This window comes from Capra hircus, chromosome 18 (genome assembly GCF_001704415.2).
Source record: "Capra hircus breed San Clemente chromosome 18, ASM170441v1, whole genome shotgun sequence".
NCBI classification, from domain to species: domain Eukaryota; kingdom Metazoa; phylum Chordata; class Mammalia; order Artiodactyla; family Bovidae; genus Capra; species Capra hircus.
In genome coordinates, this window is record NC_030825.1 from 50636528 (window position 1) to 50657052 (window position 20525).

General features: G+C 56.6%; 1 protein-coding gene across 1 annotated transcript; it reads right to left on the reverse strand.

Annotated features, from left to right (window-relative positions):
• On the reverse strand, positions 681–15797 carry PRX (periaxin). Its single transcript, XM_018062425.1, has 7 exons — positions 15765–15797; positions 11584–11627; positions 11402–11500; positions 11141–11269; positions 8716–8872; positions 5325–5521; positions 681–4718 (listed from the first exon to the last, which is right to left on the reverse strand). The coding sequence occupies exons 4-7, from the start codon at positions 11165–11167 to the stop codon at positions 894–896; spliced, it is 4206 nt and encodes a 1401-aa protein (XP_017917914.1). The 5' UTR covers positions 11168–11269; positions 11402–11500; positions 11584–11627; positions 15765–15797; the 3' UTR covers positions 681–893.

A 20525-nucleotide genomic window follows, 5' to 3' on the forward strand; every position in this document is an offset into this window, starting at 1 on the left:
CCTTCTTCCTCTAGAATGGGAGGGTGGAGGCGTGACGAGAGTGGAGTGGCGGTTATAGCGGCATCACCGGGAGCGTTGCACCTGGACAGCTTACCTGGGGCACCTCAGTGTAATGGGGACCCTGGTGGGGGCTTAGATCCTGAGTGGGGAGGGGTCCCTGGGAGCTGAGGCCCAGCCCCAGTAGGGGCTGACAATCCTGGGACTTAGTCCTAGGGTGTCATGGAGTGGAAGTTCTGAACCCGGGAGCTTGGAAAGGCCTCCCCGGGTAGGGCAGGGGTGGACCGGTAGTCAAGCCAGCCAGGTGGGAAAAGGAGAGCAAGGGTGCAGGAGTGCTCTCGAGGTGGGGAGGTGGCCAGCGGAGGGCAGGGGGTAGCAAGCGTTTTCTGCTTAGGGCTCCCGGGGTTGTCCTGGCAGAAGGGACCCCGCAGGACACGTGGAGCCTCCAGCACAGGGGTCCCTGGGCTCTGCTGGGGCACTTCCCCAGCTCAGAGGCCCCTGGGAATTTTGAACAGCCCCTCTCCCACCAGGCCCACACCAAGGCCTTCCTGACTCTGGGCTGTCTCCCTGCACAGAGGACCCCTTCAGGCCAGACCTCAAGGGACTCCTTTCTCTGGCCCACCCCCCACCCGCCACACTCCACCCCTGCAACACGAGCACACAGAGGAGACCCCGCACAGAGCCACCTCTGGATTATTTTATTCACATGATTTGGCAAGACATAGGCACTCCTGCCAAAGAGCCAGGCACGGCCACCCCGGACCTGCCCTGGTCAGTTGCCCACCTCCCAGCCTTCTGAGGGTTAGTGCTAGTTATCTCACACACAGAACAAGGGGTGGGGGATGGGAAAGACGAGACGGGGGCGGGGGCGGCGGTTTCCCTCTGCTCAGGGGTTTTCAGATGACGGCAGCCTGAGCCCCCTCCATCCTCGCGGGGCCTGGAGGGCCCATCTCGGAAAACCCCACGCTGGGCAGCCGCACCCGGAATCCACCCTCGTCCTGGTCCCCACTCCCGCCCCGGGTCTTGGGGCTTAGGGACACCCGGGGGAAGCGGAACTTGGGTGACTTCTCCCCGCTGGGAGACTTGGGTGCCGCCTCGCCCTCCTGCCCCCGGGAGGCCTTGGAAGGGGCAGCCAGGCCCACACGGGGCAAGCGGACTCGGACGCGACCTCGGCGCCCGGAGGCCCCTTCCCCGCAGCCCTCTGCGTCTTCCTCCTCGGGGCTGGGGGAGCCTTCCCCACTGACCGCCTCGCTCTGGCTGAAGCCCACGCGGGGCAGCTTGAGTTTTGGGCTCTTGGCCTTCTCACCTTCCTCAGCCCCCTCCTTGGCCCGTGCCAGGCCAAACCGGGGCAGCCGCACCTTGAGCTTGTGTCCGGCATCTCCCTCACCCTCTGCCACCTGGTACTCAGCGTGGGTGCCCACAGCAGGTGGGGAGAGCTCCACGTCGGGCAGGGAGAGGTGGAAGATGCGCTCTGCCTCTGCGGACTGGTCGCCCGGCCCCTCAGCCCCGGCCCCAGCTCTAGCCCCCAGCGTAGGCACCTTCAGCTTCAGCCCACCCTCACTGGTGGTGGCCTCCCCACCCTGCACCTCTCGGCTCAGCCCCACGTCCAGCTCAAGCTGGGGCACTGTCACAGCGGGCATCTTGAAGACACCCTCGCCCACCAACAGCTCGCCACCCGCCGCCTGGGCTCCAGGTAGAGCCAAGGTCACTTGAGGCACGTGGACCTTGTAGCCCGCTGTGCCCTCTGCTAGAGGGGCAGAACTCTCAGCCTGCTGGCCCGGGGTGGCCTCCCTAAAGCCGGTGAGCTCCACCTGGGGCAGGGAGATGCCCAGCGGCATCCTCAGTCCCCCGTCCTGGGCCTCAGTGCCCACCTGCTTGGCTGGGGACACTTGCAGGCCTGCGAGCCGTCCTCGGCTGCCGGCTGTCTCCTCCTCTACCCGCCCCTCCTCCTGGGCCCCCAGAGCAACCAGTTCCACCTCAGGGATCTTAAGTTGCACAGCTGTGGACTCTGGCTTTTCCCTGGGGCTGACTCGCCCACCCGAGATGTCTGCTTCCTTCCCTCGAGCCAGCCCAAAGGAGGGCATCTTCAGCTTGGGCATCTTCACCTTCCCATCCCAACCCCTGCTCTTGCCCTCCAGCTCAGCCGCCCCTGACACTAGTTCCCCCACCTCAGTGTCCCGGCCCCTGACCCCAAACTTGGGCAGGCCGAACTTGGGCCCCTTGAGCTTGATATCGGCCCCGGCCACCTCTACCTTGCCTGTGGGCAGATGGGAATCCAGGCTTAGCTGCGGGATGGACAGGTCGAGGGCGGGCAGCAGACCTGCCTCCTCTGTGCCCTTGGCCTCCACCTCGGTCCCCACCCGAGCCCTGGGGAGTGAGATGGCGAACTTGGACACTTTCAGCTTGGCAGCTCGTCCGGCCCCCTCAGCCTCTGCTTTGGTCACCTTTGGCCCCGAGAGTCCAAACTTGGGCAGGGAGAACTTGGAGGAGGGCTTGACTTTCGCCTCTGTCACCTCTGCCTGCCCTTCCTCCAGCATGGGCAGCTGTGGGGTGACGATCTCCACGGAAGGCAACCGGAAGGCAGCTTCCCCGACCCCAGCTGCTTCTGCCTGCTCCCCTTTGCCCACTTCGGCGGCCGCGGCCTGCCCTTCCAGGCCCAGGGCCCCCGGCAGGTCTAGCTCCACCGAGGGCAGTGTGAGAGAGGGGACACCCACACGAGCCTCGCTGCCCACCTCTGGCTGCAGACACGGAAGTGTCACCAGCTTCCCCGAGACCTCAGCGCCTGCCTCACCAGGCTTGCCCTGAGATGGGGACTCCGCCCTCCCTAGCTTGGGCAAGGTCATCTTGGGCATCTTGAAGCCGAAGTCCATGCCCTCTGCCTCCTTTAACTTGGCAGCTTTTAGCTGCACCTCCGGAGCCTTGGGCAGCTTCACTTCTGGTGCCTTCGGCAGATGCACCTCCGGGACCTTGGGCGCCTGGACTTCTGGCAGCCGCATCTCCGACACCTTTGGCAGATGCACTTGTGGGAGGTGGACGTCCGGCACGACCACTTCCGGCACCCTGGGGAGTTTTATCTCCGGGAGCTTCACCTCGGGGAGCTTGACATCAGGGACTTTCATCTCCGAGACTTTCGGCAGCTGCACCTCTGGGAGATGCACTTCCGGCACGGCCATCTCCGGCACCTTCGGGAGCTTCACCTCGGGGAGTTTCACCTCGGGGACTTTCGGCAGCTGCACCTCTGGGAGTCGCACTTCCGGCACGGCCATCTCCGGCACCTTCGGGAGTTTCATTTCCGGGCATTTCATCTCGGGCACCTTCGGCAGCTTCATCTCTGGAACTTTCGGCAGCTGCACTTCTGGGAGACGCACTTCCGGCACGGCCATCTCCGGCACCTTTGGGAGCTTCACCTCGGGGAGTTTCACCTCAGGGACTTTCGGCAGCTGCACCTCTGGGAGTCGCACTTCCGGCACGGCCATCTCCGGCACCTTCGGGAGTTTCATTTCCGGGCATTTCATCTCGGGCACCTTCGGCAGCTTCATCTCTGGAACTTTCGGCAGCTGCACTTCTGGGAGACGCACTTCGGGCACAGCCATCTCTGGCACCTTTGGCAACTTCATCTCTGGGACTTTTGGCAGCTGCACCTCTGGAAGTCTCACCTCGGGGACGGCCATCTCTGGCACCTTTGGAAGCTTCATCTCTGACACCTTCGGGAGCTCCACCTCTGGGAGTCGCACCTCTGGAAGGACCGGCTCAGGCATTTTGGGGAGCTTGACCTCTGGGACCTTGGGGGGCTTCACCTCAGGCCCCTTGGGCACCTTGACCTCCGGCGGCGAGACCCCGATGCCAAAGGAGGGCATCTTGATGGTGGGCAGCTTCAGCTTGCTCTCAGGAGCTTCGGGGGCAGCAGGCCGGGGCTCCAGAAGAGAGAGCCCGAAGGTGGGCATTCGAAGCTTGGGCCCCTTCACCTTGGCCTCAACAGCTTCCTTTGCTCGGGCCCCAAAGCGGGGGAAACTGAGGCGGGGCATCTTCAGGGCCACCTCGGGCACCTCGCCTCGGGGTTCCACCTCTGCACCAGGCAAGGCCAGGTCCACCCCCACTGTAGGTGCTGCTACTTCCAGGGTGGGTACCGTCACTGCCACAGCCCCTTCCCGGGTCTCCAGGCAGGGAAGTGTGGGCAGAGCAGGTAGTGAGGGCAAGGAGGGCAGCTCCACTTGGGGCACCTGGATCCCTACAGCCGCAGGCTCCACGGCAGGGACAGCTGGGGCTCCCAGCCCAAGGGTTGGCAGGTGGAGGGCAAAGCCGCTGACGGCCTCTGCTGCAGGGGCCGCCTCCCCCTTGGGGGCTGGGACCTGGGGGACACCCACCTCGGCACCTGGCAGCCGGGGCCCAACCAACTCCACCTGGGGAGCCGTGAAACGGGGTCCTGCTGCCACCTCAGCCTCTGCTTTGGCCTTCCGTGGGGGAGGAGCGGCGGCCGCCAGCCTGGCTACCTGGGCCTCTTCGGCCACTTCTCGGACCCGCAGCCGAGGCAGCTGGAGGCGCCGGCGGGTGGGGGCAGCTGGGACAGGACCCTCGACAGCCTCGGCTTTGAGGCCTCGACGCAGACGGGAGAACTTGGGAAAGGAGAATTCGACGTCAACAGGGGCCAGGTCTGTGGGGGCCCCCAGGGCCCCGGGCATCACCATCTTCTTCTTCTTCACAGGGGACAGACTCTGGATGTTCTGGGGAGAGAGGAGAGAGGCAGGAGGCGGTGGGACAGTGGGAGGCCTAGGGTGGACAGGGGGAAGCCCCATGCTGTCATTTTACCAGGATGGGTACGTGTTGGATGGAGCATCTTGTCTCCAAAGCACCATCCCCACTTCCTGCCTGTCATGTCACCATGACTGCCCAGGAAGGCAAAGACTTTAATTTGGACTCTTACAGTGCATCACCAGGGGTGTATAAACTGTGACCCAAGACTTCTGGTTCCTCGTCCACCATTTTCCCCAATATCCTCACTTTAGAGATGGGGAAACTGAGGCCCAAGGAGGTAAAGAAGTTCCTCCAGAGTCACTCAGTAGTAAGTGAGCCACCCTTAGGCTTGACTGAACGTGGCCTCTCTGGTTCAGGACCACTGGTGGGTGAGGATCCTGGTTTGGGTGGGTGGGTCCCCCTCCCCAGGGAGGAGTTTAGGGGCAGAGAACAGGAGGCAGTGGATGGGATTAGCGCTGGGTTAGTGACGAGACAGAGGGCAAGGCTGGCCCACGGGTCTGGGGCAGTGGGGCTCACGGCGCAGAGACAGCATCGCTGGGGCAGTCCAGGGCCGGGGCCGGGCTAAGCACGCGTACCAGCTTGGCCACCTTGGCCCGCGGGCCCTTGATCTCGTAGCCGGCCACGGTCCCGGGCCGTAGCGCCAGGTCCCCGGTGGGTACAGTGCGCTTCAGGCAGAAGGAGACTTTGTAAGGCTCGGCGCATTGCAGCAGGCGGAGCGCGTCCTCGTACTTGAAGTTCTCGAAGAACACTCTGGCGCTCAGCAGCTGGTCCCCTGTAGGCCAGGTGGAGGTAGGCAGGGCGTGGGCATCTTCCGGCCCCGCCCACTTCCCTGGAGCCCGTGCAGCAGGGCGCCGCCCAAACTTTTGGCCCCGCCTATACCCGCGTGCAGTGCGTCCTCGATCGCTTCAGTTGTGTCCGACTTTTTACGACCCTACGGGACTGTAGGCTGCCTGGCTCCTCTATCCATGGGGTTCTCCAAGCAAGAATGCTGGAGTGGGTTGCCATGCCCTTCTCCAAGAGCACAGGATACTGAGACACAAAGTTCCTCCCTGTTTGAAGTTCTGATACTTAGAGAAAGCCAAGGCCTAGGCTTTAGCCCTGCCTACCTTAGAGCAAATCCAAGCCCGTTTGCCGCACCTCTCCCCTTTCTACTCCCCCTCCCCGAACCTCACACTTCAAACACTGATTCTGTTTTCTTTTACTGAGAAACAGTCAGAAGAAAACTTCCAGAAGCCCCCACCCAATTACTCACCCCCCCTGGTCCTGCGGCGATTTTCTCTACTCTCCATCTGTCCTAGAAACCAATGCCACTCCTAGCTCGGGTCAATCTCTCCACCACCTTTTCAGGGATAAACTCCAGCAATTCTCCCCTTGCTCCCTACATCATCATCAATTTGTCCTTCTCTTCTACATTATTGTCATCAGCAAAGAACATACCACTCTTTCTCCCATAAGAAAGGTTGTCGTGGACTTCCCTGGTGGCTCAGTGGATAAGAATTGGCCTGCCAATGCAGGGGACATGGGTTCGATCCCTGGTCCAGGAAGATTCCACGAGGCTCGGAACAACTAAGCCCCTGTGCCACAACTACTGAGTCCATGAGCTGCAACTTCTGAAGCCCTTGCGCCTATGGCCTGTGTTTGCAACAGAAGAAGCCCCTGCAACTAGAGGCCCACATACTGCAATGAAGAGTAGCCCACAGCTGCCGCAACTAGAGAAAGCCCTCAAAAAGCAACGAAGACTCAGCACAGCCAAAAATAATTTTTTTTTTTTTTTTAAAGAAAGGTTGCCTTGACCTCACTCTTTCTGGAACTTCTGCCCCACTTATATGTTCACTTTAATGGCACAATTCATGGAGTTGTCTGACTGCGTTATTTTCACTTCTCCAATCACACTTTTGACACCCCCCTCCCAGAGCCTCGAACTGGTCTCTCAAGGTCTCATACAGTGACCTCTGTGTAGCTGCTAAGTCCAGCAGTCAAGTCCCAGACTTCATCCATTTAAACCCTTGCTTGAGACTCAGCTTTACTCTCTCTCTTTCATCTCCTTGCTCAGCTTGGCTTCCAGGGTGCCCAACCCTCTGGAACCTCCCTGGGGGCTTCTTCTCAGCTTCCTGGGATGATTCCTCCCATCTCCCAGACCTCTTAAAGACACAGAGTCCCAGAGAGCCAGCTCAGGCCTTGGACCTCTCCTCTTCTCCATACTACTTATCCCTTAGGGAAGCTCACCCAGGTTCAGGAGTTTAAAGATCATAAATATACTGACAACTCCCAACTGTGTCTCTCCAGCCCAACACTCCCCACATCCATCCTAATTTCACATATCCCTTCACATCTCCGCCTTGGTGTCCAGCTCTCATTTGACAGGTCCAAACTGTACTCCTGGTCTTTCTCCAAACAAGCTCCAGCCCCAGGGTTTCCCATTTGTGGGGCTACCAAATCCATTCTCAGGTCAAAAATTCCTGGACACATCCTTGACCCCTCTCCAAAAATCCCATATCCAGTCCGGAAGACTCTTCCTTCAGATTATATCCAGAATCCAGAGCCTTGTCTTCACCTCCAATAACACTGTTTTGGCCCCAAGTATCACCCTGTCCTCCACTAACTCCCAGAGTTTGCTCAAATCCATGTATTTAATCATCGCATCCTCTGCTGTCCCCTTCTCCTTTTGCCTTCAATCTTTCCCAGCATCAGGGTCTTTTCCAATGAGTCGGCTCTCACATCCATGGGGTCACAAAGAGTCAGTTCCCTGTACTATAATGTAGGTCCTTTTTGGTTATCTATTAATATTTTAAATATAGCACTGCGTACATGTTGATTCCAAACTCCCTGTTTATCCCTTCCCCTAGCGAGTGAACAACAACAAATCACCAATCTCTTACCTGGATAATCACAGGAGCCTTTTTTCCTGCTCCCCATCCTGCCCCCTACAGTCTACTGCTAATACAGCATTTCAATATGGTCAATTCATGTTCTTTCTTCATTCACAACTTCTGATTAAAAATTAAAGTTCTCCCCGTGGTCCATAAAGCCCTCAAAAAACTACCCCTTCTCTTACTTCTCTGGCCTCATCTCTTACTCTGCTTTTTACTAACTCTGCTCCATTCACACTGGCTTCCTTGCTGTTTCTGCAACAAACCAGGCACTCTCCCATCTTGGGGCAGTTGCACTGGTTCTCTCTGCCTGGGATGCTTTTCCAGATGGCCACAGAGCTCATTCCCTCACCTCCTTCAGGCCTTTCTGCCCTTCCTGGTTCATCGTACTTAAAAACGCAGCTTCCTTCCTAGCTTCCATAAGCATACACGGCCTTCTAGTGCACTCTGTATTTTACATTAGTTTCCATAAATTATGTATATATAATGTACTATGTATTTCACAGATTTTGCTTAAATATGTCTCTCCTCACTAGAATGTAAGCTTCATAGGAACAGAGAGTGTTGTCTGTTTTGTTCACAGCAGTAGCCCAAGCGCCCAGAATAACATCTGGAAATAGAAGGCACTCAGTAAATAGTTGTTGCATGAATAAAGCATCAACCTCATCCATGTTACTTAAAATATCCCTTACTAAGCTCTCTTCGCCACTCCCTCCAAGTTGTTAACTCCGCCTCTTTTCTTCAGCCCCAACAACCAAACTATAACTAGCACTTATATAGTGGTTACTATGTGCCACTTAGTTACCTGCTGTGTTTTCAAATACTGACTCATTTAATCTACATAATAACCCTATGAGGTATGTACTAGAGTAAGTCCCATTTTAGAGGTGAGAAAACCGAGTCACAGAAAGATCACAAGATAGTTAAGTGCAGATTTGGGAGACAATGAACCTCCAGAGCCGGTATCTGAGCAACCGCAAAACCAAGACACACAAAGCCCCGCCCCTAGCCCTTAACCCCGCCTCCTGGCCCCGGGGCCTAGGGCAGATTCCCGCCCCCGCAGGAAGGCCCCGCCCCGTGCCTGCACCCCGCCCACCTTCCTGTAGGCTGAGGCTCCTGGCCGCCGGCGAGTCCTCACGCAGCTCGCGGACGAAGATTCCCTCCTTGCCGCCTCCCGCTACGTTGATGCCGCTGACCCCGGTCTGCGCCTCTGTCTCCACGATGATCTCCACCAACTCCGCCCGCCTCAGCTCCTGTGGAGAGCGGCGAGGAGTCGCCATGGGGCGCTGGGGCCGGACCTCGCCCAGAGCCCGCCATCGCGCTTAAAAGCAGCTCTTAACCGGGTCCTCAGGGCACAGGCGATCAGGCGGGGCTCAAGCCGGTCGTGTGGGCCCACTCTCGCCGGCATCTCCCCTTTAAGTGAGCGCGAGGGCGGCTCTCTGAGACCCACGGAAGGGTTCAGTGGGTCTCCCGGCTCACTGGCCTGAGGGAGCCCCGAAGGCTGCAGTCGGGAGAGGCGGGGCGAGGGGTGGTATCATAGAGGAGGGATGGGACGGGGAGGCCAGAGGGAACCTGAGTCGCAACTGAGAGGCCGACCTGCTTGTGAGGGCGGGGCTGTTTGCTAAGGGGGCGTGGTCGGTTCGGAGGCGGGGTTAGGGGTTGGAGCGCGACCCGATAGAGGACAGTGGCCGGAGAGGAGCGGCCAAAGATAGGAAAGGGGTGTGGCTAGAGTGTGTCCGTGGATGCGCGGAAGGGACCCGTAGTCTATGGACGGGCTTGAATTATGGGGAGGGGCTTTAACAACGGCAGAATAGGGCTGGAGTTGAGGATGGGGTCCCGAAGAAAGGGTGCGGTATGAAGGGGTGGGGGTGGGCCTGGCCTCCTTGAAGGCTTGAATATGTGTGACTGTCCTATTGTGTACTCTGTGACCTCAAGCCCTGCATAACGCCCACTGGAGAGGGAATCTAGTGAAGAGCGGCCGTGCGTGGGTAATGAGGGGTGGACTGGCAGACGTGGTATGCCTGGTATTTACTGTAAATGGTGCTGACCTGGCCCTGGCCCAGCAGTGCACTGTGGGATCCACATCCAGGCTTCCCAGAAGAGACAGTGAAAGACCTCAGTTTCACAACCCGTCCAGGAATGCACTCTTCTATGTGTCTCTAGGGGAGAACTGTGCCCTCTCTGGGCCCATTTCCCTCCTGTAAAGTTGGATGACATGGGTATATGGAAGGAATCTCTGATTGTGATTGAAACAACAGAGATGTGAGGGGATGCTGTAATGGGCAGTATCTTGAGGCTGGCACAGACTGGCGTTGAGCCCAGAACTGAGCCCAGGACTTGGAGAAGGGAAAGCAAATTTGCCCAGATGCTCCACAGCAGCAGCCCCGAGTCTAGAGTGCTGGGCAGAACATGGTGAGAAGGGGTAGGAAGAGTTGTGGTAGGGGCAGCAGGGAAAAGCATGACCATCACCACCATCCTTAGGCCCTGGGCCAAGTATTTTATGTGTGGTGTCTCATTTCATCCTCCACACAGCTTGGGCAGAGAGTAGGACACAAAGGTCCAGAGAAGTGAAGTGACTGCCTAATGCTACACGGCCAGTTCAGTGATGGGGCCTCAGCCTTGGGGGTGTGACCTCAGAGCCCATAAGCTGTCCTGTAGGCAATGACCTCTGTGCATGTTACCCCATGCCTGCCACCCTCAGCCTCAGCTTGGCTGCTATAAAAGGAGACCCGCTGTATGCTTGGCATCCAGTAGGATGCAGTCAGTGCTATGCTCTGTCTCCATGACAATGAAAGCCACTCACATTTAAGGAGGCTAGGTACCAGGCCCTGGGCAAATGACATAAGTGTGAGTCCTCAGCACCCTCAGAGATGGGGACCATTGCCCCATTTCACTGATGGCAAAACTGAGGGTTTGAAAGGTCAGGTCATCTGTTCAGGGTTGTACAGCTGAAGTGGTAGGACTGGGATGTAAGCCTATAGATCCAAACCCCATGTCTTTAACCCCTACACCATTCTGCCTCTTCTGATGAAGAGGCTTTCTACTCTATTTTCTTTAGCTTAGTATTAATAGAATTCCAGTATGATCCTATCCCTTGTAGCTCAGTCGGTAAAGAATTCACCTGCAATGTAGGAGACATGGGTTCAATTCCTGGGTCGGAAAGATCCCCTGGAGAACGGAATTGCAATCCACTCCAGTATTCTTGACTAGGAAATCCCATGGACAGAGGAGGCTGGTGGACTGCAGAACATGGGGTTGCAAGAGTCGGACACGATTTAGAGACTAAACCACCACCATGCTCAGTGAATTAGCTTCTTGGAATCTTAGTCTGTGTCAGGTACTGTGTTAAGCACATCACGAATGTTAATTTCTCTTTCCCTCACCGCGACCTATAACAGTCTGTTGCTGTCTCCATTTCACAGATGGGAAGACTGAGGCAGAGAAGCCAAGAAGTGCCTCAGTGCCACCCTAGTCATTGCTCCCCACCAAGGCCCCGCAGGTCCCCTTTGAAGGGTACTCACCTCGGCACTCCGGCTTCTGGCCTCCATGGCACTGCTGGGAGTCCCCTGGCCCCCCGGCTCCTCCGGTTTCCTCTCTCCCTTCTGCTGCAGGACCAGCTTCAGTTCTGCATGGAGCAGCTGCCTCTGAGCCTGTGGGGTCAGGGATGCAGGCTTGAGGCCATCCAGGGGAAGATGCGGGGAGAAGGCCGGGCTTAAAGGTCAGGGTGGGTATGAGATGGGGAGAAGGGCCGCCCCCCGCCCCAATCCCAAGTGTCCTCTCACCGCTGCCTGTGCATAAGCACCCCCTCCTAACAGGAGCCCAGCCCGGGGTGGCGCGCAGTCGTCTGCGGGGCTCGCGCCTTTCCTCTGGGGTCTTGCTGCCTGCCAGGGAGAGACCAGGTCAGGAGGCTCCAGGCAGGCCAGGAAAGGGCGGAGCGGGGCATGTGGCACCAGCCAGTGCTCACCTCAGTGTCACCTCCAGCTCCTTGAGCCTTCTGGGTCCGGGGCTCTAAGAAGAATAACGTGAGCATTACTATTGGCTGACCCTACTGATGATTCCTGAGTGTCTGACCCTCCCTGCACTCTGTCATTATTCTATCCCCACGGGTTCCCTGGTGGTCCAGTGGTTAGGACTCCACACTTCCACTGCAGGGGGCAAGAGTTTCGTCCCTGTTTGGGAAACTGAGATTCCACACCCTGTTGCATGGCTTGGGGACTGCAACCCTGCAACCCTGTTGCTGCTCTGTCCCCAAAGTGTAGGTAGGGAACCTGAAGCTCCAAAAACCTTTATCCAAGGTAATGTGGCTGGACAAGAAGCAGTAGTATAGCCAGGAATGACTCCTAGGCCTTTCTGACAGTACCATCCCTATGTTAACCACCTCAGCTGACCAAGGGGGCCAAATTCACTGTAAAACCATTGCCTCTACTTGCCAGGTAGGCAAATCACCTCACCTCTCTGTGCCTCAGTTTCCCCATCTATAGAATGGGGCGAATGAGAGCACCTACCTCCCAGGGCTAGTTAGAGGGTCACGTGTATTTGTAAATATACAGTGCTGGGCACCTGGTAGGCACTTCATAAGCACTTGCCATGATTATCACTGAGAACTTCCTGTGGTCCTGATCTTGTTTCGAATATCCCACGGGAGTCAGCGTCTGTGGACTTCAGAACACCCTGGTGAGATCAATACAGTTATTGGGCATGGGACTTCCCTGGTGGTTCAGTGGTTAAGACCGCACACTTCCAATGCAAGGGGCACAGGTTTGATCCGTGGCCAGAGAACCTGGGTCCCACATGCTGACGAGTGTGGCCAAAAAATAAAATCATTGAGCTTGTTACAGAGAAGACGTCTGAGACTGGGAGAAGGAAAGTCACTCACCTGAGTCACAGATGGCCTAGCCAGGACTTTTAACTCATCTGAAGGCTCCAGCTGCTTCTACAGATGCTAATAGCTAATGGGCACTGTGTGGTTACTCTTTGCCAGTCCTAGGCTAAGACCTTCACTTCCCACCTCACTGCAGAAAACCCTAACCCCTGAGAGAGGCCAAGAACCTCATTCAAGGTCACATGGCCCAGTGAGAAGGAGGCAGAGCTGGGGTCTCTGCCGACAGCCCCTTCTAGAGGAGGGAGATGGATCCTGTCCCCCTCCTCCAAGCCTTGTCCTCCTGGCCCCCACCTGGCATGCCAACTCACCAACCCCCACTCCACAGGGAAAGGTCAGGCCTCACGCGGCACATTCCCTCAAACAAAGGCCCATCTGCTGTGCTCGGTCACATTCCACCCCTGCCCACCCACCCCCAGCCACAAAAAGGCCCTTCATAGCCCACCACTGGCCGAGACAGAGGACAGAGAGACCCCCCCCCCCATGCTCCAGCTGTACCCACTCCACTGGTTGCCTTCCCCCTGCCGCCACAACCCCTGGTGTCAGAAGGCTCCTCTCTGGCTCTCCATGTCCTTCCCTGGCCTCCCCTGTGAACCCCCGGCCCCTCCCAGCAGGCTTGACCCCCACATCCAGGTTATTTCCTCTAGACTGGGCCTTATGCAGGCCTCCTTAGGCCTTGAAATCACTCTGGATGTGGAGGCTATTTTAGGGTTGGAAACTGAGGCTCAGAGAGGGAAAGTGACCTGTCTGGGGTCATACAGCTAGGACCTGTGCCCTTGACCCCCAACTCTGCACCTTAACTTGCACTGGTGACTCTGAGCCCTGGAGGAGGCCTAGGCAGCAAAGCAGTTGAGGCAGAAGTTGGGCTGGCAGAGGGGATCAAGGGTGCCAGAAACAGGTGTTTTGAGAGCAACTCAGTGCCAACACTGGGCAAGGCAGACACTTTACGGCTGTGGCTTCATGGTACCCCATTTTACTGATGAGTAAATGAGGGTTAAGAGATGGGCTATCACAGGGAGTTCCCTGGCAGTCCAGTAGTTAGGACTCGGCACTTTCAGTGCCAGGGCCCAGGTTCAATCCCTGGTCAGGGAACAAAGATCCCACAAGCCACGTTGTTGTTTAGTCGCTAAGATGTAGCCAACTTTGCAATCCCATGAACAGTAGCTTGCCAGGCTTCTCTGTCCATGGGATTCTCCAGGCAAGAATACTGGAGTGGGTTGCCAGTTCCTCCTCCAGGGGATCTTCCTGACTCAGGGATCGAACCTGCGTCTCCTGCAGCTCCTACACTGGTGGACAGATTCTTTACCACTGAGCCATCAGGGAATCCCATTCACAAGCCATGGGGCATGGCCAAAAAAAAAAAAAGAGACAGAGATGGGTGGGATATCACAGTGACGGAGTTGGGACTTGAACCCTGGTCTGAAAAGCTAACTCTTAGTCCCTGATACAAGGTAGTGTCCTGAGCTGTGGGTGAGAGAAGCCTGGTACTCGCAGGAGATGGTGGAGATGGAAGGGAGGATCTCCAGGGCCACAAGCGCCCTGTCCAGGACAAGCCAGAGAAGGTCACACCCAGAAGCTGGCACCGGAAACCCAGCCAGGGTGAGGGCAAGAGAGAGAGTGCCCAGCTTCTCCATCCCTTCCCGGGACGGCTGCCCAGCCCAGGTTATATTTAGCCCAACTGTGCCCTTCCTGAGCCACGTACCCAGCTCCTGGGGTGGGATTGGGTGGGAGCAGCTTCGGAAGGAAGCCCCCCCACCCCGCCCCCACTACCCCACAACCCGGGGCACTCTCTGTTCCCGGCTCTGGCTGTCCCACTAGGCAGGGGAAGGAGGGGTAGGGAGGTGCCCAGGGGGCGGGCCTGACCTGTGTTAGGGGAAGCTCTAATGGGGCTTCCCTGGGGAATCAAGGCTAGGCAGTACTCTCCAGAGGCTAACTGCCGATTTCTTGAGCTCCTGTGGCACTTCCCTGATCCATTCCTGAGCTTCCAGAATTCTGAGAATCCCCTTTCTTGAGCATTCACTGTGTGCAAAGATTCTTCCCTGCCTGGGCTCATTAAATCCTAACAACACCTCCCTGGGGAAGTCACAACTCAGATGCTCATTTAAGATGTCACTCCTGCCCTTCTGGGTGGGTGTCATTTTTACTCTGAGCCCTTCAGCTGAGCTTTGGGCCTGCTGAGGAAGCCCCCAGCTTTGCCTCACCGTACCTTCTTCCACCACCCCCATGCCTGGCACCAACGTCACTTAAGAATTCTCCCCACTCACAGCCTCAGCCACCCCGAAGACCAGAGTGACCTGGAGCCCTTGCAGTGGGAGTGAGAGGTTGACCTGACTCATCCAGGCCCCCAGATATCTGAGATATCTGAGGCCATCTAGTGATGCGGAGGGGGAGGCATTCTGGCAGTGGCCTCTGGGTGCCTCATTTAGGCCCAGCTCCAGCACTCCTCAGGTTTGCATACTGGGGCAAGTTTTGAATTTCACCTCTCAGGGCCTCAGTTTCTTCCTCTGTAAAATGGAGCCAATAACAGTGGCTTTGAGGAATTATGAGATAACAGCAGGTGCTTAGAATATTCGGAGTATACAGTATAAGAGCTCAAGTAATAGCAACTAATCTCTGAAGGCAATTGTGTGTGGGAGGCAGGGGGCTGAGTATCTTAAAGTGTCTCATATCCAGCCTTTGCCCACAGTGGCCCCACTTTCTCCGCTACCAAAGAGGAACTTTGGGTGAGGGACAAGATCCAGCTTGGGTACCAGCTTCCAAACCAGCAAGATCAGCACTGCCTCCCCAGCACTCTATTCCAGGGACCAAAAAGCCTGTCCCACCCTCAGCATCCAGCCCCAGCTCTCTATAAGCAGCAATTCATTTACTCTCGTGTCAGCCCTGTGAGGTGGCCTCCATCAGCCCCCCTGCCTTTTTCTTGGCTGCGCTTTGAGATAGGTGGAACTTCCCCAGCGAGGATGGAACCTGTGCCCCCGCAGTGGAAGCACAGAAAGACTGGACCACCGGGGCAGTCCCATCAGCCCATTTTAGAGGTGAGAAAGCAGAGGCGCAATGAATGCAGTATCTTGCCCAAAGCGACACAGCCAGAAAGAAGAGAACACTGGGATTTGAACCCAGGGTCTGGTTTCAAAGTCTGTACCTTTAACTCCTACACCTTGCAGCCTCCTGAGCCCCAGACACCCTCCCAGACCCTCCCAGGATCCTGGGTCTCATTCCCACAGCTTCTTAGCTTGGCCAGGATGGGAACTGGCTGGCTCATCTCTTACCACTAGGCCTCCAGACAGCTCGAGAGCTCCCAGGTCCGGTCTGTCTGCTCAGCCCCGGTCCCAGGCTGGGGGGGAAAAGGAATGGGGAGGGGGAGGAGGGGGAGACCCCAGCCATTGGCTGCCGAGATATGACATCACCAGGGGGTGGGTGGTGGGGAAACAAACATCCCCTTCTCCCAGCCACATCCACCCGCCAGGGGGTGGGAGCCACAGAGGAGAAGCCTAGACAGCTGCTCTTCCTCGCCTGGGCTAAGACCTCCACCGTGAGCCCTGATCCTGGGGTTGACAGGTTGCTAGTACCATGGGAGACTAGCCTCCTACCAACACCATTCCCTGGCTTCCAGACCCAGGCATGGCCCTGCTGGTTCCTGGGGCCCCTAAAAATAAACTCCACTCTCTCTCCCAGTTAATGTGGGTTCAAATCCCAGCTCAGCCGTGTCCTGGCTGTGTGACCTTTGGCAAGTCACAGCATCTTTCTGCACCTCAGTTTCTCCATCTCTAAAACAAGGATCACAGAAGTGTCTGCCTTATGGGTTTGTTGTGAAGATAAAATGAGTGAAAAGAGACAAAAAGCTTTCAAAAGCTCCTGGCACGGAGTGACTGCTACTTATACGCATTTCGTATTATTCAAACAAATTAGGGGACCAGCTAGACTTGTCAGCGGACTTTTGGCTTGAGTGGGACTGGATCAGGGAGCCCCACTTCTCTGTTTAATGGAGTTGCCACTTGGGGGGACATCTATCATGTACCATGCTGGGCACCCAAAGCTTGGCCCCTGGAATCAGGGATGCAAGACAGGCAGATGAAAGCCCAGTTTTTAGTTAAAAATCCAGGAAGTGCTGGGGCTGGGATCCAACCACAGTTCTACAGGACCGCCAAGACCCTGCAATATGCCCTGTCCCCTTCATATAACAGCCAAGGAGGCTCAGAGAGGGGAGTGACACCCAAGGTCACCCACTTCAGGTAATAGGTAGCACCGGGATTTGAACCCACATCTGCCCAACTCCCAAACCAAGGCCACCAGGCCTCACCCTGATCCCCCGGCCCCTGGCCCCCAGCCAGCCCTGACTCACCAGACCCCGGGGGGCGGCACAGGGAACATAGGTATTCCCACATGCCCCTCACACCCACCCGGCTGCTGCCTCAGATGCTCCTGGCTCTCTGAGCTGGAGCCTGGGGCCGGGGCTGGGCTGAGGCTGGGGATTACCCCCAAAATGCACATCAGCAGCTTCCGGCCCATTGTCCACCCGGGCGCGGCCTCCAGGCTCTCAGCAGAGGGGGCACCTTCACCTTTCACATCAGCTTAGCTGGCCCCTCAGCAGCCCCCTCCCCACCCTGAGCAGTTGGAGCCCACTCCTGAGGGGCTTGGGGGACCAGAGACCGGCTGGCAGGATCCCAGAATGCCAGGGGCATCCTCCCTTCTCTCCGAAATGCCCCCTGCCCACTCTCAGCCACTGGGGAAGGCAGGAATGTGCTGAGCTCTGGGAAATGCCTTCCAGGCCTGGCAGCCACTAAAGGTTGGGGTGTGGTGGAACCCAGCTAGAACCCTCCTCCCGGGAAAGTTGGAAGGCATGGTGTGGTCACGGCTACTGATGGGCTCAAGGAGGCCTACCCCCACTGCAGGCGCACGCTCTCTCTCTCTCTCTCATTCATTCATGCATTCAGACATTCCTGGGTTCATTCATTCATTCAATAAATCTTCACAAGCCCTTGGTGGCTGGCCCTTTGCTGAGCACTGGAGACACTGTCAGACCACAATTCACCACAGAGGGCAGGCTCAGGCCACAACTTCTGGGGTCAAACTGCAGGGTTGAGGAGGAAGAAGCCAGGTAAAAGGTTAGGGAAGAAGCTTCCAGGAGGGAGGAGGAACAAGGGCAAAGCACCAGCAGGGAGAGAGGGAGCAGTCCTTTATCCAAAGTCAGCAAACAGTCAAGGAGCACCTGGTCTTGTGCCCAGCCCCAGGCTGGATGGTGCTGGGGACACAGTGTGACCAAGATAGCCTGGGTCTCCTTTCAGAGTTCACAGTCCAACAGGGAGACCGACCCAGAGTGGCCAGGGTTGGGATGGGGGAATTGCACACAGAGAGATCAGAGCCTTACTGGGGGAGCCCAGGCAATGTACCTGCTGCAGCCCAGGAAGGGAGGTCAGGGAAGGCTCCCTGGAGGAGGGGACATGTGAGCCGAGACTTGAGTGACCCATAGGATCTAGGCAAGAGAAGAGGCGGTATGAGACTTCCCTGGCGGTCCAGTGGTTAGGACTCCGAGCTTCCACTGCGGGGGGCACGGGTTGAATCTCTGGTTCAGGGAACTAGGATCCCTCAAACTATGCAGTGGGGTCAAAAAAAAAAAAAAAAAACAATAGAAAGAGAGGGAGAGAGAGAGAAGAGGGAGTGGAAAAGTTTTATGGGCAGTGGGAACAGACCGTGTAAAGGATCTGAATCCAGACAGAGTTCGCACATAGGAAATTTTCTGGAGCCAAGAACCATGTCCTTGTTCATGGCTGTGTCTCTATGGTCAATATGCCCTGTCATGTGCATCTCCTTCTCATTTATACATGTATTCACCAGCTATTTGCGGACACTTCTTCGGAATCAATCCATCCCTGGGCTGGGCGATGCTGGGGACACAGTAGTCACTGTGCCCTCACGGGACTCTCAATCCAAGGGTGGCAGACACCAAAGAAGTGAGCAACTAAACGAGTGTATAATTGAAACAAGTGTACAATTACACACTAAGCTAAGTGCTCTGAGAAAAAGATCCAGGTCTGTAAGAGGGGTCTGACACGCTGATACTATCAGAAAGGGCAGAGAGGGCTTCTTGGAGGCGGCAACATTTAAGCTGGCACCTGAAGGACACATAGGAGTTCATGCCAAGCTGCGGGTGGTGGATACATGAAAGTGGGTTTCAGGTAGAGGGAACATCCCACGCAAAGGGCCCCTTTGAGAAACCGGTGAATGTGAGAGTAAAGGGAAGCTGAGGGACGGGCCACAGTCAGCAGGGCCATGAGGAGGGCCTCAGACTTTGTCCCACCGGCCCCGGGCACCTACAGGAGGGACAAGGCCAGAGCTGAGTTTTAATAACTGAGGGTGGAAAGAATCTACCAACAGGCCAGGCTAGAACCAGGAAGAAAACTCACTGCTTGCTACTCCAGCAGACAGGGAGGCTGGTACTCGACAGACAGACAGACAGACAGACAGAGCCTATCCAGTCCCTCTCTATGTCTCGGAGGGCAGATAACCTTCCTCATCCCCGATTTTATGGGACAAGCACAGTCCTCTGTCATGAAATATAACATTAGCTGTATGTTTTGTGTAGCTGCCCTTTAGCAGGTAAAGAAAGCTTTCTTTCCTAGTTTGCTGGAGGTTTTTTTTCCCCTAATATTTCTCTATTTATTTAGCTGCATCTGATCTTAGTTGAGGCACATGAGATCTTTTTTTTACTTTTTATCTTATTTTTTTTAATTATGAAAATATGATAACACATTTACAGGAGACTTAGAAAATACAGAACAAAGTTACATATATTCCACTAAATATCACAGTTGTTTAAGTAAATAAGTTAAGATTCTTGGTTGGAGTTTCAGTATCAGACTCTGAAGTGCGCGGGATCTTCATCTCAGTTGCGGTATGCGGGGTCTTTTGATGCGGCCCATGGGCACCAGAGCGTGCGGGCTCAGCAGTTGGGGCGCATGGGCTTAGTTGGTCTGCGGCATGTTGGATCTTAATTTCCCCAGCAGGGATCGAACCCACGTCCCCTGCACTGCAAAGCAGATGCTTACACTGGAGCACCAGGGAAGTCCCTGCTGTGCTTTCTGTGGTGACAGGTCTCTCTCTCTGTGTCTCTCTTTCTCTGTCTCTTGCCTTTCCTTCCCCCCCCGGGGGGGGGTGGCCATGGGAAGTTGAGTTCAGGGGGTGGCACCAGTGTCCCAGTTCCGGCCAAGGCCACCTCCATAAACACAGGACATCCTGCAGGGCTGGGGAAGGACATGGAGGGCGCTACTCAGGGACCACCCTCTCCCCACCCATCTGAGCCATGCAGGAGTCAGGTCCCACCCAGTGCAGCCTAGAGAAACTACCTCCCTCACCCCCATCCTTTACACCTGCTCCTGTCCCCTGCCCTCTCTACTGAGCTCCAGTCCCTGGGGTTTGGGGGGGGGGGGGCGGCGCTGCCTGGATACCTGCCCCTGAGTGTCCTCCTAGTCCCTTGCACCCACAGGGTGTCCCTCTCTGGCCTCAATGTCAACCCCAGACCTGGTCACCATCGTAGAGAGCCCCAGGTTCCCAGGCTAGAGCCCTGGATCTCATCCTAGGCCCGTCCTCCACTGCAGCCTCGTCACTCCTACAGGCTGTCCTCTGTAGCAGCTCTGCCTTCCCCTCCCCTCCCCTCTCCAAGGCTGATCTGTCCCTCTATGGCCTCCCCTCTCGGCTCCTGGCCTCCTGTATCACCTCCCACCCCCTGGTACACAAGGCAGCCAGACAGATCCATTTATTCCTAGATTCCTTTACCCTAGTGCCTTCAGAGTAAAGTCTCCCATCCAGGGCCTGTGTGCCCTCGTCCCTACCAACCCCTCCAGCTCCATCACTTACCTTACTGCTTTCTCCTTCTTCCCAATAAAACTCAGCAGCTTACAGATCCCTGAAAAGGTTGTAGGGTCCCTCACTCCCTTACCCTTGCGCATCCTTCTGCCTAGAACACTCTCCCCTCAGAACAATAGCCCTTCAAGGTGGCTACACTTACTGTCCCAGCTTATAGATGAGGACTC

Coding starts and splice junctions, on each gene's coding strand:
- PRX (XM_018062425.1), bottom strand. CDS start 11,167: ATGGAGGCCAGAAGCCGGAGTGCCGAG. Junction 8,873..11,140: donor CCAGAAGCCGGAGTGCCGAG/GTGAGTACCCTT, acceptor CGCTCTCCACAG/GAGCTGAGGCGGGCGGAGTT. Junction 5,522..8,715: donor GAGCCTCAGCCTACAGGAAG/GTGGGCGGGGTG, acceptor CCTGGCCTACAG/GGGACCAGCTGCTGAGCGCC.